The sequence below is a fragment of the Pimephales promelas genome, chromosome 23, assembly GCF_988280905.1.
Source record: "Pimephales promelas chromosome 23, fPimPro1.hap1.1, whole genome shotgun sequence".
Taxonomy (NCBI): Eukaryota; Metazoa; Chordata; class Actinopteri; order Cypriniformes; family Leuciscidae; genus Pimephales; species Pimephales promelas.
The window spans coordinates 19136044-19153361 of record NC_142791.1 but is presented as its reverse complement, the minus strand read 5'-3'; the positions used below and the strand labels follow the sequence as shown (position 1 = coordinate 19153361).

The window sequence follows — 17318 nt, the reverse complement described above, 5'->3', positions numbered from 1 at the left end:
TTCGGATTGTTTTACATATAGATCTGTTCAAGTATTTGATTAGTTAGCAAAAACATGTTCAGAAAATGAATATACAAATTGAAAGGGTTAAAGGAACACTCCGACTTTTTGGGACTTTAGCATATTCACCTTACCCCCCAGAGTTAGATAAGTCCATACATACCTTTTTCATCTCCGTGCGTGCTATAAGTCTGTTTGACGCACCCACCGCTAGCCTAGCTTAGCACAAAGACTGGATGTGAATGGTTGCAGCTTTCATACTAATCCAAATGAGTGACAAAAGAACGCAAACGTTTTCCTATTTACATGTTGTGGTTTGTATAGTCACAGAGTGTGCAAATATCAAGGCCATATGAGACACAGACATCTTTTGACCGTATAAATACTATATTTTCTGAAGGCGAAGCACTGCTACTTGGGCAGAGTGATAACCATCACCTGAGACGCACCGTGACAAGGAGCAGAGTGTTCGCTCAGTGTTGGAGTAAAGAGTCAGCAATTACTAACGTTAGATAGAAAAGCATAGTTTATCATGGGTGTTTGCTTTATTGTATGAGCTGTGACAATAAACAGGGGAGACCAGGTAAGTACCATGTTTCATTGATTTCCAACCAAAAACGCACCCAGATTTATAAATATCACATGAATAAATAATTATTATTACAGGAATCAATATATTTTAAATGCAATTTATAAGCAGAACCAAATGTATTCAACAGTAGCCTATATAATATACAATATAATTGCATTACTATAGGATAGAATAAGGGGAAAGTAATAGCACAAATTGTTTTTGCACAATGAACTCACAGCCTATCGTACCCTTTTGCACGCTCAAGTTCGTTATTTCCATGGTTATTTCAAATTTAGGCTACTAGGTGCGCCGCGCGCAGGGTGCAAGTTCAGCGCGGTGAACGCGCTCGTTTTTTTTCCAAGCGCGTCCGCACCGCATCAAGATAAAAACATATTCATACCCTAATCATATAATAGTGTCACTAACGTTACATTAGCTCTGGCTAATGGCACTGTTACAGTAGGTCATCTAAAAACATAACGGAACACTTACCTCAGCCGCAGGTGATCCACTTGTCCTGTCTGTGCTATCGATGGGATGGCCGTATCCTTCAGCACATTATGGTCCGTGTGGCAAATTCCATTTTTTCAAAATAGTCGTCCATTGAAATGTACCGAGCAAACATAATGTCCCTTGATAATCTATTTAGGTGTGTTTGGATAAATATCCAGAGTAAGTTAGCCATTTCTTCATCCAGTCAGCGTTTTTAGTTGGAATTCTGTGAAACATGGTTACCTCCCCTGTTTACTGTCGCAGCTATTTACAATAGAGCGAAAACCCATGACTCTAAACTACGCTTTTACTATTTATAAATTGCTGACTCTGTTACCCAAACACTGAGCGAACTCTCCGCTCCTCACCACGGCGTGTCTCAGGTGATGCGGTTATTACTCCGTCAATGTAGCAGTGCTTCGCCTTCAGAGAATAGTTCCCAGGTTTTATACGGTTAAAAGATGTCTGTGTCTCATTTGACTTTGTACATTATCTGACTATACAAATCACAACATGTAAATAGGAAAACGCTTGCGTTATTTTGCCACTCATTTGGATTAGTATGAAAGCTGCAACCATTCACATCCAGTCTTTGTGCTAAGCTAGGCTAGCGGTGGGTGCGTCAAACAGACTTATAGCACGCACGGAGATGAAAAAGGTATGTATGGACTTATCTAACTCTGGGGGGTAAGGTGAATAGGCTAAAGTCCCAAAAAGTCGGAGTGTTCCTTTAATGTACGCCTGTTTCACCTCTTATTTACCCATACACTGCACACGTTCACGTTTGCGCCCACTCTAGTCAATGCATGTGAGTGAACCAGCCGTGACGCGGCGCGTTGCCAAAGATAGGCGCCGAGTCTTTTTTCGACGGACATCGCGTCCAAGTCGCACCGTCAAAACACTGTCAATTTCAAAATAAACATCCTGTGCAGACTCAGTTGTATTGCATACCAATATGCCATCCTTGGTAGAAACCATTGTTTAAGGTAGAAATCCAAAAATCAAGAAAAAAACACGTCGGATGTCATTCCCTCACCCAGTCTATTTCTGCTGTGTTGCAGGCGCTGAAGAGATCCTTTTTTGTAGATCCTTTTGTGGACTTCGTTTAACACTTGTTTATGCACAGTGGGTCCTCTTAAAAGTGCTGTCAGAGCTACTATCTCTGTATAACGGCCATTGGAGCCCTCTGCTGGTAGGGAATCGTAAGATGGCCGCTCAAACACTTCCGTTGGCTTCACCGCCTAGTGGCAGTTTAGAACGCCATGAGCTATCCAGTCATTATATAGATCAGTGGGTTTTACCTGCTGTACGTGCTGCAGGGCCACCGGTGTAGCCTGAGTGAACGTCTCAATGTGAATCCCATTCCCAGGATCATCCAAGATCAGACAGCCGATGTCAAACCACCTGATGGAGACAGACAGATACAGATGCCCAGTTTCTCCTGTCATGATGAAGGTCTTTTGACATGAAACATGTGATAGAGGAAAAGGAAGCAGAACAAAAGCGTTTGCTTCCTTTAAGCTTTTCCAGGTACATTTGGAGAACTGTCAGTAAGACTGGTCCAATCAACACGCTTCATTAGCAAATCGAGGCATCACAATAGGAGGCAGTCATGAACTGAATTTACAAGGAATTCTGTCATCCTAGAGTGCAGATCCGAAATCTCATCACACCCCTAGACAACACATCCTGTTTTTGGTTCGTATAGATGTTTTTGGTTCATGTTGCGTTCATATCGAATAAGATCAGAGTTTGTTTGGAGGCAGACTGAGACCGCCTGCAAAGAGTTCATTTGAATGCAACCAAACCTGCTAAGTGTGAATGCTTCATTTCCAGTGTAGACACTGAATATAATGAGGGGTTTTGCCAGAGTGCATGTTGCATAACTAGTGGTAGACTAAAGATGGGGAATGTTCCTTTCTCTATAAAACTCTATTTCCAGTTTGAATTACTATTTTGTTGTTTTTCCATGCTAGACAACCAGTGTGAAGTCTTGTTTTTTTAATACATAAAATTAAATAAACTAATTCATGAATGGTTTCTTAGCTTGTTTTTGTCAGTGTAGGCAGAAAGTGACATGACGTTCCCCAAACACAATTCAGAAACATTACTCTGCCATGAAACAATCACTATCAGTATTGTACAGTATTATAAAAAGCCCTATATAAATAAATGTGACTTGACAATATGAGGAGCAACAATCGAAAACAATGATTTTTATCATAACATTTCAGCCCTACCATTTAGTGAGATTTTGTTTGAGCAGTCAGTTTACATCATGTAATTGTTGTGTTAACACAAGTATCCACCTTTGAGTAACATTAAACAGTCTGAGAAATAAACATGTTAATGTCAGTGCAGCTTCAGTTTCACCTTTACAGTAAGTGTACAGATGAATTTTGTTGATGTTGAAAGGATGTTATTGATAATAGCCCACAGTAATGGACTACTTGCACAACTACTTCCGCGTTCTACTCATTACATAGCAGGAGTTTCCGGTTAAAATGTTCTTCGCACGTCCATACATGAGAATGCAGATTATCACTACGTTTTATGGATGCCAATTGATTAAAACAATGAATAACGATCTCTGTATTAATTATCTTGAGCCTGCTGAAATGTTCCTGTAAATATATTTTCTTTCTAACTGTTCGATTCTGAATAATAAATAGGCTAAATATATTTATCCACTAACCTGCAGTAGTCTTCTGTCTTCTCATTAAAAAGAGTATTAGCCTACTTATATTCTATACTTGAGTTTACATTTTTTAATGAATTTGACTAATAAAAAGTGTGCATTGATGCTTTATTCCTTTTTAAAATAGTTTAATGAATGAATGAATGATCGCTAGGTGCCTAGCTACGATCAGAACTCACGCAGCTAGAATGACAGTCAGCTTCTCTGAATATTAATTAAGCATTTTGGGCATGAACATGTAATAGTAAAATGATTGACATTGGAAAAACGACACTGAATTGATTACAATATGTATCTACTGATGTTTGTTTACAGACAATATTTATTTACTGACATAATGATGTTTCAGCGTCGCGGTCACTAGTGTAGACGAACACTGACACCCTGTGGTGATATAATGGTGTATTTTTAACAGCCGCAGCTTTCTCGTATTGGCTTGGTTTGGATTTAAACTTAACGTTCCGATGAGTTTTGAAAATTCTGCACACGGTTAACATCAGAATATCCCTTCTTCTGTCAATAAAAATGTCGAAAATATAAAATCTTATTACAAACACTCATTTAGATGGTGTTTGTTCAACTCATTGACCGCAGTACATTGAAAGTAAACGTAACCGGAAATAAGTGATATGTATTGTTTCCAAACGGAAGTGCGTCGCGAAGCTCAGTGCAAGTAGTCCATATGGCTGAGGCTGAAGTATTTGGTTAAATGCAAGATGCTTTTGCTGTTTTTGTCTTTACAGAATGAACATCTTACTTGTCTGGAAAGAGTTCAGCTATGAAGTTCTCCACCGAGACTACTGGCTGCTTCTCATGAATGATAGCCGCGCGACGCAGACTGTCAATGCGCTCCTGAGCTCCCTACACACACACACACACACACACACACCCTTCAGGTCAGTTCAGAAGTCAGCTGATTTTCTATTTCCTGTGAAATGTTCTGTTTTCATGAGGAGAACATGAAGCAGAGGCGCGTTCACCTTGACCCCTGCGGCGTATCCCACCGGCTGCGGGGCGATGTTGGACTGACCCGCCTCTCCAGTCACCATGGCCAAACCAAACACTTCCTGGAAGGCGTCGCGCACCGCTGCCACCTTCACTTCTTTATCTGATGTCACAACGATGTCCACGTCTCCTCCAGACTCTGAAACACACACCATTCAACAATGACAATCACATGAAGTGCTTTACCTCCATCAAGCCGAGCATTTCTGAGGAAATCAAGTATCGGTTCCAGAGGGATTTCCATTACAGTGCGGTTCTGTGCACATTTCTCAGCAGTTAGCTAAACGTACTGTATGAAACAGTTTTGGCGATGTGGCTGACATCTAGAATTACATATGAAATATGAAACTGTAGGTTTCATATTGTTTGTATGACGTCATGCAATGAGGTGTTGTGATGATTTGTGGGTAAAGAGGACAAAATAAAATAACTGATCTGAATTGAACTGAAATAGTCAATTATTTAGAAACAAAACAAAACCCTACTTAAGCATTAAAGTGTAAATTGCAGGTTAACCACCACAACCAATTAATGTGTAAATTAAAGTGCTAAATATGTATATATTAAAAAAATTCTGTCTTAAAATGCGTTAAAATAACATTTATTGGGGTTTCTTCAAAGGTAGCATGTTTTTTACAGTAACTGGGTGATGACGTCATAAATGGGAGCGTGGGCGGTAATGCACTCACTCTGTGTGTGCGGTTTGAGGGAGAATAAAACGATTCGCAGGACTCGAAGATAACGGATAATTGAAGATAACCTCAGTAGACTATGGAGCAGAGGTGGGGACAAGTCACACATGGTCAAGTCCAAGCAAGTCTCAAGTCTTAACCATCAAGTCTCGAGTCAAGTCTCAAGTCGCAGTTCAGATAAATCAAGCAAGTCAAGTCAAGTCAAGTCAAGGGTTCACCCTAAGCAAGTCAAGTCAAGTCCTGATAAGTTTCAAGTAAAGTCAAGTCACACTACTAAAATAAATAGAGGTAAATTTTTTCGATACATATTTATTTTTGCACAGAAAAGATGAACTTTTATACATATATTATGTATCTTACATTTGCTATATTAATCATATGCATATCTGTGCTACATTAATATCTGAAAATAAAATAAAATTGTGTTGTTTACACAAAACGTTCAGAGTCTAAGATGTATCGATTCTAAGATGTATAATCCAATCTGTCTAATTCAATTTAATTGAAACGGTCTAAAATGTATGAAATCTAAAATGTAATATCTTATATCTTATATAAATGTAAAATATAAAATGTATGAAATGTATGAGAATATAAAATGCAATTTTTTTTTTAATTCAGTAATTTTTCTTATCATAGCCAACAAATGTCTTCGGAAACTCCTTTTCCTCGATTTACTGAAACCTATATGTAAAACGCATTTGCAGCTGCACAGCCGTGTACTGTATATATATATATGCTGCATATACAGACATCCCAACCTACAAGAATTCATTTCAGGGAGGTATATCTCAATGAATGTAATGTTAGGGGGGGGGGGGGGGGGTTAATATATGTTATATTAACATATTTAAAATATGTTTAAAATAAATATAAAATAAAAATGGTAATATGTTATATTAACATATTTTATATTTAATAAATATTACATATTAAATAATATTATGTATATTATATATTAAATTTACATAAATATTAACAAATGATTGTTTTAATTATGGAATTCTCCATAATTAACTCCTAAACTTCAGTAGAGAACAATTCTTTGTAAGGAAGGAGGGGTTTCTTTATTGTACATTTATTTGCATGTAGTATGTAGCATATGGTTTGCGTTGCTTTAAATTGGTCAGTACAGCGCTGACTATTGAGTGTCGCTAGGAAACACGTCCGCGCTGCGCTGACGAATCGGCTGCGCGGCTCGGATCATTGAACCGTGCAGATGACATGTCTGCGCGGCACGAGCTCTGTAAAGCCCCGCTGTCTCGTCCCACTTTTGGTTTGTTTGGCTTCCCATATCTCTGCCGTGCACACGCCGCACGCTATGTATGTTATACGCGCAGTATCTCGCTCTAGATTCCGGGAGATTTTAACTCATTTGCGGGCATCAGGGAGACGCTATCAATATGCGTGAGACTCCCGGAACTTCCGTTTGGCGCGGTTTGAATTGAGCAGCGTAAAGGCACAGATGCCGATATATTGATGCTGACGTCATAATATATATTTTAATTAACTGTATTGCTGTTTGTTTATTATATGTTCAAGTCATTGTCGAGTCTTCCACTTCAAGTCAAGTCAAGTCTCAAGTAACTTGTTCTCAAGTCAAAGTCAAGTCAAGTCATTTTTGTACTTTAATCAATCAAGTCACAAGTCCTGAAAATTGTGACTCGAGTCAGACTCGAGTCAAGTCATGTGACTCGAGTCCCCCACCTCTGCTATGGAGTACCGCAAGGATCGGTGTTAGGCCCTCTGCTATTCTCAATATATTTGCTGCCACATGGTAATATTATAAGAAAACATGGAATTAATTTCCACTGTTATGCTGATGACACTCAATTATATATTTCATCACGACCAGATGAAAACACTAACTCATCTAAATTGGCTGAGTGTCTCAAAGATATAAAATGCTGGATGATGCGTAATTTCCTGCAACTAAATTCAGATAAAATGGAGGTATTATTTATTGGTCCAAAAAACTACCCACAAAACCTCTTACAATACAACTTTAAAGGAGAACTTGTTGGAGAATTCTGCTTGTCCTATGTACATGTGAAAAAAGAGTGCTGTACATGTGAAAGAAGCATGCATGTGATGTAATGCCAAGCAGAAAAAACTAGGGTCTTAGGGCACATGAGGACAGGGACGAGAGAGTGGAAAAGTACCCAAAAAACACTTGTAGCACAGATGCAGGTGTTGGGAGGCACTGGGAGAGAAACAGATTGTATACAATGTAACAATGTGCCACTGGGAAAAGTGTACTGAAACAAGGAGCCCATTGTGTAAAAAGAAATGATACGCATGCGCAGAGAAGTTTGCCCCAATTAAAAATAAAATGATGATGCAGGTGTTTTTAATCTGGGAGGAGTAATAAGGAGGAGCCAGGAGAGAAGAGATAACAATTTGAGCGCTAATTGGCTACCACAAGGTATAAGAAATGAGTGCAGACCATTGTAAGATCAGATGGCCAGCTGGCATCTCACTTTATTGAACTGCTCAATAAAGTTACTTCTTCTGAGACCTGAAACCTTGACTCTGAGCAATTTCTTCAAGACCTGAACCAGACTTTGATGATTTGAATTGGGACTGAAAATCTGCCACAACAAACTCCAGTGCAAAATGAACCTTTGGTCTAATTACACATTGTTACCTAGTCAACCGTTATCTGAGATTTGTTTTCATGATTCATGATCTATGAACGCCGATCCAAGTGCGCTGAACTGTGCAGAATCTCATATGGTCCGTTGTTTCCGGAAGAAACACAAACACGAACCATTTTCTTCTCTTCAATATGTACACATAGCCTACTGTTCGCGCTCACCTTATTCACATCTCATCAGCGCACTTGGATCGGCGTTCATAGATCGACTGGTAGAGACTATTTTTCAAAGATGGCTTCTTCCTGTATTCGCGAAGTTGACTGTGTGTATAAAGTATCTTCTTATTAAACTTTATGGACACTGACAAAGTTCTCAATGCTTCGCTTTGAATGTAGAGACCCTTATTATGCTACCGTTTTACTGTGGGGCTATTTTGAGCCTTGTTAGTGGTAATAACAAGCGATTTTTAGTTGTCATTACTCTATGCCCTATATACTAGCGTTATAGACTAAACTGTTTTTAGAGATAAAACTATTTACATTCAGCAATCATGAAAACAAATCTCAGATAACGGTTTACTAGGTAACAATGTGTAATTAAACCAAAGGTTCATTTTGCGCCGGAGTTCTCCTTTAATATAGAAGGATGTCCTGTTACTTTATCCACTGCAGTAAAAGACCTGGGTGTTATACTAGACCGTAACCTGTCTTTCAAACACCATATTTCATATGTTACAAGAACAGCCTTTTTCCACCTTCAGGGATGTGATTTTTCCAGATTAATCCGGAATTCCGGATTTTCCGACCTGAAAATGTGACCTACGTGAATCATGCAGATCTTAAAAAAAATGCAGTAAAAAAAACTGACATGCAGTTAAAAAAAAAAGAGGGGGACGGGTGTCGGCAGCCGGAGTGAAAAGGAGAGAATATGAGGACATAACCCATAACTGGCTGACGTGCGTACAGAAAGTTCCTTTCAAAGTATCAACAAGGACGTATTTGTGTTCAGCCAGAGAATGTCTAATTGGTTCAGCTTGTTCTCCTGCTCAATTCGTATCTCAGTCGCTCTCACGCTGGTATCGTTGTCAGTTGACAAGAACATCACAGTTAGGTCACCAGGGCTGGGCGATATATCGATATATTTCAAATTTGCGCTATAATCCTTGCTTCAAGCAAGCTGCTGACTGCTTTTGTAGAAATATGTAGCAGCTATATCGTACATTCTGTCAGTTGCAGTCCTGACACCTCCGTCTCAACAGCATTAGTGTACAACGCGACAAATACTCGCAATATTAAAGGTTCTCTAAGCGATTTGGGGCCAAAACATTTTTTGTCACATACATCAAACGTCTCCTCACTATCGGCTAGCTGCCTGTCCCCTAAACACACTGTAAAAAAACGCGGTCTCTGTAGACACCACAGGCTCCACAAACGGCAACAAAAACAATCATGTCTCACCCGGACCACGAAACCTAACAAACAGTGTTCCAGCCAATCACTGGCAAGAAGTATTTGAGGGTGGGTCTGGGGAGTTAGTGCGCGTGCACATGAAGGGGGTCTGTGTGTGAAGGAGAGAGAAGCATCTATGGAAGCATCAGAGGGAAGTTTGAAAAATGGCCGACACACGACCAAAGAGACGTCGTTCTGAAGAACAAATTAAAAAGAAGAAGGAGTCGGATAAAGAACGTGCGAAGTTTCGAATTTACATCGGTAGCAAAGCTTTTGAACGATGGCGAGAACTCCAGCGGCAGAAGGGCTTCCAGTCAGACATTCAGGTTGCTCTGTTTTTGCTGGACAGGTGGGTAACGTTAAATTGTTTGTTGTTTGTTCTTCTAAATTGACGCTTATGTTCGCCAAACCCACACAAGGATATAATTAGCTAGAACTATGCACGTTCACAATTATTTCAGGAAGCACGGAAGGGAGGGGGAGGAGATGAGATGCGGAGGAGGGAGTGTCTAGCTAGCCTCCGATTTGTTTGAAAATATTCCGAACGTCAACACCCAGGATCGCTTAGAGAACCTTTAACGCAGAGGAACGGCTACATCAGTTCAGCGAGTTCACAGAAGTTAATTTGCATGTGCTTTAAAGCCTTGCCGCCAGTTAAACATGTCATTCACTGCTGATGCGCTGTTCTGAGCGCGAACACCCGACGTGCACATGCACTAAAAGCTTGTCTAACAGCGCCTGGTTGCTGGACTAAGTTATCTTTCGAGTATTATTTCGCTATAATACTCTCAAATACACACAAGGTTAACATAAGAACATTTTTTTATGTCTAAACTCAAAGCAAACCGAGAAAATTGAGAGAAATCTGCTTGTCAAATGCTCCGTGTATATTAGACGTGTCGCGTACAGGTCTTAAAGTGACAGTAGCCCTAATAATAAAAATGCAGTCGCTTGTTCTTAAAGGGATAGTTGACCCCAAAATAAAAATTCTGTCATTATTTATTCACTGTAATGTTGTTCCAAACCTGTATTAATTTATTTCTTGTGCTGAACAAAAAAGAAGATATTTTGAAGAATGTGGGTAACCAGACAGTTGCTGGTCCCCATTGAGTTCCATAGGGAAAAATTTACTATGGAAATCACTGGGGTACATCAACTGTTTGGTTAGGTTTAAAACAACTTGAGAGAGTAAATGATGACAATTACAATTTTTGGGAGAACTATCTATTTAATGTTAATTAAACAACAAAACACAGAGGAAATCACTCACTGCTCTTGACTGAGAACTTTAATAGTAGCTTTAATAAGAATCAATGTATAATTTATACAGTGAAGACTATATTTGACTTTGCTTATACATTTGCTCTCACTTTGCAGAAAAGATATTGGGATATATATCCAATGGGGGGGGGGGGGGGGGGGCTCGGTATATTTCCTGCTTTTTTGTCCTTAGCCAATCACATGCCTGCACCTTAGAAACATTGCTAAGCTACGTAACTATCTATTTTTGATGCAGAAAAGTTAGTTCATGCATTCATGACCTTGACACTAGATTACTGTAATGCTTTATTAGCTGGTTGTCCTGCATCCTCAATAAACAAGCTACAGTTAGTGCAAAATGTAGCTGCTAGAGTTCTTACTAGGTCAAGAAAATATGATCATATAACACCAATTTTATCATCTGTACACTGGTTACCTATTAAATTCCGTATCTATTACAAAGTACTACTACTGACCTATAAAACCCTAACTGGTTTAGCTCCTGTGTATTTAATGGACCTTCTATCGCCCTACAATCCATTGTGTTCTTTAAGATCACTAAATTCGAGGCTTCTGGTCATTCCTAGGATATCTAAGTCCACTAAAGGAGGGAGAACATTCTCGCATTTAGCTCCAAAACTCTGGAATAGCCTTCCTGATATTGTTCGAGGCTCTGACTCGCTGTCCCAGTTTAAAACTAGATTAAAGATGCTTCTCTTTAGCCAAGCATTCACATAATGCTTACCTTTTATTCCTCTGTTGAATCAGATCGAATGCATTTAATATTATAAAACTTAAGTCTATAGGTTATTTATATAGGTTGGATAGTATTTACAGTCATTACGTTCCTGTGTATATTGCGTGAATGACGGGTGGTTGACAGATATTGTGTTTTGCCGTTGGTGGTGTGCCATACGGAACCGTTGCCACTGAAACTGCATTAACCCACCAGTGGGGCTCGACAGCCTTAGTCAAACGGGTTGGCACGTATGGTTTGGTTGTGGAGAGATTGTGAGATCTACCTCGGGTATGCTAACACTTATAGGCACGAATCAGTCGTTTGTTGTTGGGGAACTTGTGGAGCCTGTCCCCCGTTTTTTATGTATTTGTACATCCCGTACAAACACAATAGTTAACATTTTTGCTAGCTTGGTCTCCAATATAACTGCTAGCCTACTTGCCGTTTAGACTAACTCTAACTCTAGGCTTGGAGCATTGACCAGGCATAGACCGTAAAAGCTTGGAGTCCCTTTTATGACGTCACGCCCAGCCTAGTGGAAGGGAGTTCTTAAAAACACTGTAAAACGTACCAACTTTTCATATTATATGCAGCATTTTGGTATATAAAAAAAAAAACTATTGTGGGCGGTTCTTATCTTTATGTTTAGTAAGCACGTTGGCATTATCTTTGTGAAAAATTTAACCTGCAATTTACACTTTAAAGGGGCTATTTGTAAAATTCAGAAACCTGTGATTTAGCAACACCAGTGGCAATCGAGTGAACTGCAGCCGGTGACTACTTGCACTTGTGCACAACTAGAGACTGATCGTGATTCAAGGCCCCGATATACTCACAGAGAAGGTCTTTTCCGTTTTTCGCTTAGAAGTAAAAAGGAATTGGAAATACCTTTACAGCGATATACTGTTAACAAACATGCTGACACTGTCCACTCTGCTGAGAGCAACGTTTAGATGAATATGAAAATATGTGCTGTGTGCTTTCCTCAATAACAAGATAAACAACAGCATGTCAGCGGTGAGAAAACAGCAGTTCAGAAAGCATCTGATCATAGCGATGAGGATGTCTGCTCCAGTCCTGCGATTCACCGGCATCATGACGACTGACAAGGTCATTCAAATTACACTGATATGATAGTTTTATTATAAAGTATACTTGAGACTACAGACTATATAGATTTGACTATGTGAGACTAGAGTTTGAAATAATTTTGCATTATCCTGAACATCAGCTTTCGATTAATGCGTCACTGAACAGAAGAGAGGCTCTCAAGAGCTTAAAGGGTTAGTTCACCCAAAAATGAAAATTCTGTCAGTATTTACTCACCCTCATGTTGTTTCAACCCCGTAAGACCTTCGTTCATCTTCGGAACACAAATTAAGATATTTAAGATATTAAGATCGCTCCTGCATACAGTCCATAGGCTTCTTGAGGTACTGGCTCTTGCTGTCCTCGAAAAGTCATTAAAGACATCGTTAAAATAGTCCAAGTGACTACAGGGGCTCAATCTTAAGTTTATCAAACGACGAGAACACTTTTGTGCGCAAAAAAACAACAAAAATAACGACTTTATTTCAACTATCACTTCCTTCTCCATGAGCCTGTAAGTCAGTTAACGTAGTGTGATTGCGTAGAGCTACGTCACACGTAGGCTCACTATTGGCTGACGCTGGTCATGTGTGTGTGATGCGTGTGACGTACAATAACAGAAGCTTACGCTATTAAACCAGTAACCTGACTCGCGCAGAGGGAGAAATAAACGAATAGTTGAAATAAAGTCGTTATTTTTGTTGTTTTTTTGCGCACAAAAGTGTTCTCGTCGTTTGATAAACTTAAGATTGAGCCCCTGTAGTCACTTGGACTATTTTAACGATGTCTTTAATGACTTTTCGAGGACAGCAAGAGCCAGTCCCTCAAGAAGCCTATGGACTGTATGCAGGAGCGATCTTAATATCTTAAATATCTTGTGTTCCGAAGATGAACGAAGGTCTTACGGGGTTGGAACAACATGAGGGTGAGTAAATACTGACAGAATTTTCATTTTTGGGTGAACTAACCCTTTAAATCCTTTAGATTTTTTTAGAAGAGTCCTTCACATAATAATCAGTCTACAGACTTTCATACACAACCTAGGTTTTTTTTTTCAAGTTCCATTACAAATGGTTCATACATTGGCAATACAAAAAGCAATTAATACATGAAAATTCTTACATATAGCCCCTTTAATAAAATGAAAAAGCTAAAACTAAGCAAAATACAATCTATTGAATAGATTGTATTTTGCTTATTGTTCTGCAGTGCGGGACACACAGTACTTACTGATGTAAGGTGCCATCCCAGGATCCAATGTTGTTATCATGGATTCCACAGAGTATTTGGTTTTATCCAGGACAGACTTGACCATTGGGTTCCCAGCTACACCCTGCGATTACGAGACAACTGCATCAGGTGCACAGAGAAACGACATCACGACATTGTGGCCTCACTTAGCCTGGGAAAACCTAGACAACTTCCGGCAGATTTAGATTTGCTCTGAAAGTTAGTCTGGCAAAGAGCTCATTCAAGCCCATTTCCAATCCGCCGAAATCGCGGCACCAATCAGAAATGGTGGGGCGGGCTTTACACAATGACGACAGCACAGCGACGGTGAAGCAGATTTTGTACATTCACAAAGGGGTATGACGGTTATAGTTGAACACCGTCATTAGAACTCTATAACCGCCAAAACCATGTTATTAAAATATTTTTTTCACAAACATTTTTTTTATCAGAGCGCGCGCTGACACGGAGTAAAGCCTAGTTTATACTCGACGCGTCCGACGAGCGTGAAGGTGCGCGGCAAAAAATGACGCGTTTGTTGCGCAAGACCGACACAATTCCCCTTGGCTGTGTGCACGGCTTTTTTTGTAGCGGCGCCGCATCCGAGGATGAACGACTTCAAGCCGAATCTGCCCGAGCATGTATGTTCACCCATAGACAGTAAGGTCTCATCATACCGGCACACAGTTTGCGTGTCTAAATTGCAAAGTTCATTGCAAAGTTTTTTGGAAACACTTTATAATAACTACACGCTAATAATCATTAGTTAAGCATAAGTAAACCATTACTTCATCATTCATAAAGCATTAATAGACATTAATAAGCAGTTCATAAATACAGCTATAAATGCTTTCTTCTTGATTTAAAAGCATATCTATAATTTGTTTAATAATTGTATTTTCATCCTTTATTAATGACCAATTTATCATTTCTAAATGAAGAATTGCATTTTTTATAAACCAGTTATTTAAGAGTTGTCCGTGGTTCATACGATTACTTAGAGCGAGTAAGTAAATGATTAATAAACTATTTAAATGTACATTCATACATCTTATTATTCACACATATAGTGATGGTTACTTAATGTGTTAATAAATGCTTTATTAACATGTATTAATGCTGTAATTAAGGATTAATTTGGGTAGTTATAAAGCATTTAGTAGTGGTCAGTTAACTATTTTTGTGAGGTAATCTAAAGTGAGGACTAGTCATGCCTTGTAAAGCATTTTTAAAGGCTGTTAAATATTTCTATGTTCTGTATCAATGCGTTGTGTTTGATACATTTTACTGTTTAGAAGATTGACGAGTCTTTAAATCGCCTTTATAAATGCTTTACAAAGCATGAATAGTCCTCACTTTAGATTAGCTCACAAAAATAGTTAACTGACCACTACTAAATGCTTTATAACTACCTGTATTTACTACATTTACTTACACTTTCTAAGTGGTCTTATGAATGAATGACAACTTTTAAACAACTGGTTTGCAAATAATGTTATACTTCATTTAGAAATTATTAATTGATCATTAACAAAGTATGAAAATACAATCATTAAACGCATTATAGATATGCTAATAAATCAAGAAAAAAGCATGTATAGCTATATTTATAAACTGCATATTAATGTCTATTAATGTTTTATAAATGATGTATTAACTGTTTACTCATGCTTAACTAATGATTAATAGCGTGCAGTTATTATAAAGTGTTACCAGTTTTTTTTTGTTAAAGGAGAACTCCGGCGAACAATGAACCTCTGGTCTAATAAAACATTGGTACATAGTCAACCGTTCTCTGAGATTTGTTTTCATGATAATCGAATGTAAAGAGTTTTATCTCTAAAAACTGTTTAGCGTATAATGCTAGTAATGGGGGCATTGACTAAGTAAAAAGAAATCACTAGTTTATACCACTAACAAGGCTCAAAATAGCCCCACACTAATGCAGTAACATAATGAGGCTCCATACATGCAAAATGAAGTATCGAGAAGTTTGTAAGTGTACAGACCGTTTAACAAGAAGTTACTTTATGAAGACAGTTCACTTCGTGTATACAGACAGGAGCCATCTTAAAAAATAGTCTCGATAAGTCAAACCACGAACGTCGTGCTGAGTGATCTGAACTCTATGAAGTTCAACGAACTTCTGAACTGTATGAACGGCGTTCGGGGATCGACTTATCGAGACTATTTTTTAAGATGGCTCCTGTCTGTATACACAAAGTGAACTGTCTTCATAAAGTATCTTCTTATTAAACGGTCTGTACACTTACAAAGTACTCAATGCTTCGTTTTGCATGTATGGAGCCTCATTATGTTACTGCGTTAGTGTGGGGCTATTTTGAGCCTTGTTAGTGGTATAAACTAGCGATTTCTTTTTACTTAGTCAATGCCCCCATTACTAGCATTATACGCTAAACAGTTTTTAGAGATAAAACTCTTTACATTCGATTATCATGAAAACAAATCTCAGAGAACGGTTGACTATGTACCAATGTTTTATTAGACCAGAGGTTCATTGTTCGCCGGAGTTCTCCTTTAAGGTTTTGTTTACTGTGTGTGATTTATATAATGGAAAGCACATTCAGTTATAGTTGTTTTGCTGTTAATTTTAAATAAACGTAGAGCAAGTAGCTAATCGAATTGTCTGCTCGTTTATTCAAATAGATGAACGTCGCTCTGCAAACGTCATCTCCTTCAGCACTCTGATTGGTTTTAGTTCTATCCAATTGCACCCAGAGACATTTGAGCTAGGCGGAGCTACGTCCGTTGGTGACGCCCCTTTGGAAATTATTTGCCTATGAAGCTTTGCCAGACCATAACATAAGTTACAAACTGAGAATGGTCTGGTTTTAACCAGGCTAGGCCTCAATATATGTCCAGTACCTTGATGAAGCCCCATAATCCACCAGGTGTGTTGCCGTCCGGAGTAACTCTGGGATCTTCAGTGTCCTCAGGAAACGTGATGGGCGAGCTCACGTCCAACCCTCCAGACACCGGCTGCTGCATCATGGGATTGGTAACAATCCCTACAAAACACAACGACATCAGCACAATATGATCTGCTGAGAGTACGTTATTTATTCCCTGTAATAATGACTAAACTTAACTGACTAGAGATGTGGCCAAAATCACCCATGATCCCCTTATACAGTGCACTGTTTTATAGTGGTGGACAAGACCATAGAGCCAATTCTCTAGAGCACTCCTCTAGCGCACTCGTTGAATAATGCACTGTTAAGGTCTGGTGAAATTAAATATCATGATGCACTACAGTCCTACTTCAGTGTCTGAGTTTGCTTACACATTTCTGTTCAGTATTTTCTCACTACTATACGACAGTGTAAAGTGAACAAGGAGAAAGGGATTTTCCTTTGATTATTCAGCTTTTCCATTAGTTAAAACATTGAGTTATACATATTATTACTTAAATTTAATAAAAGAAAATCAGTTCAGCTTTTGAAATAGTTGTTTTAATGAACTTTGAGCCAACT

General features: G+C 38.8%; 1 protein-coding gene across 1 annotated transcript in view; it reads right to left on the bottom strand.

Moving 5' to 3' along the window:
- Nucleotides 1-17318, bottom strand: part of prrc1 (proline-rich coiled-coil 1) — a 53680-nt gene that overhangs the window by 10826 nt on the left and 25536 nt on the right. The window contains exons 4-8 of the mRNA XM_089126584.1: nt 16711-16853; nt 13825-13927; nt 4745-4908; nt 4522-4625; nt 2368-2470 (exon numbers count right to left, since the gene is read on the bottom strand). Coding sequence (XP_088982710.1) covers nt 2368-2470; nt 4522-4625; nt 4745-4908; nt 13825-13927; nt 16711-16853 — 617 coding nt within the window. The remainder of the gene's footprint in view (nt 1-2367; nt 2471-4521; nt 4626-4744; nt 4909-13824; nt 13928-16710; nt 16854-17318) is intronic.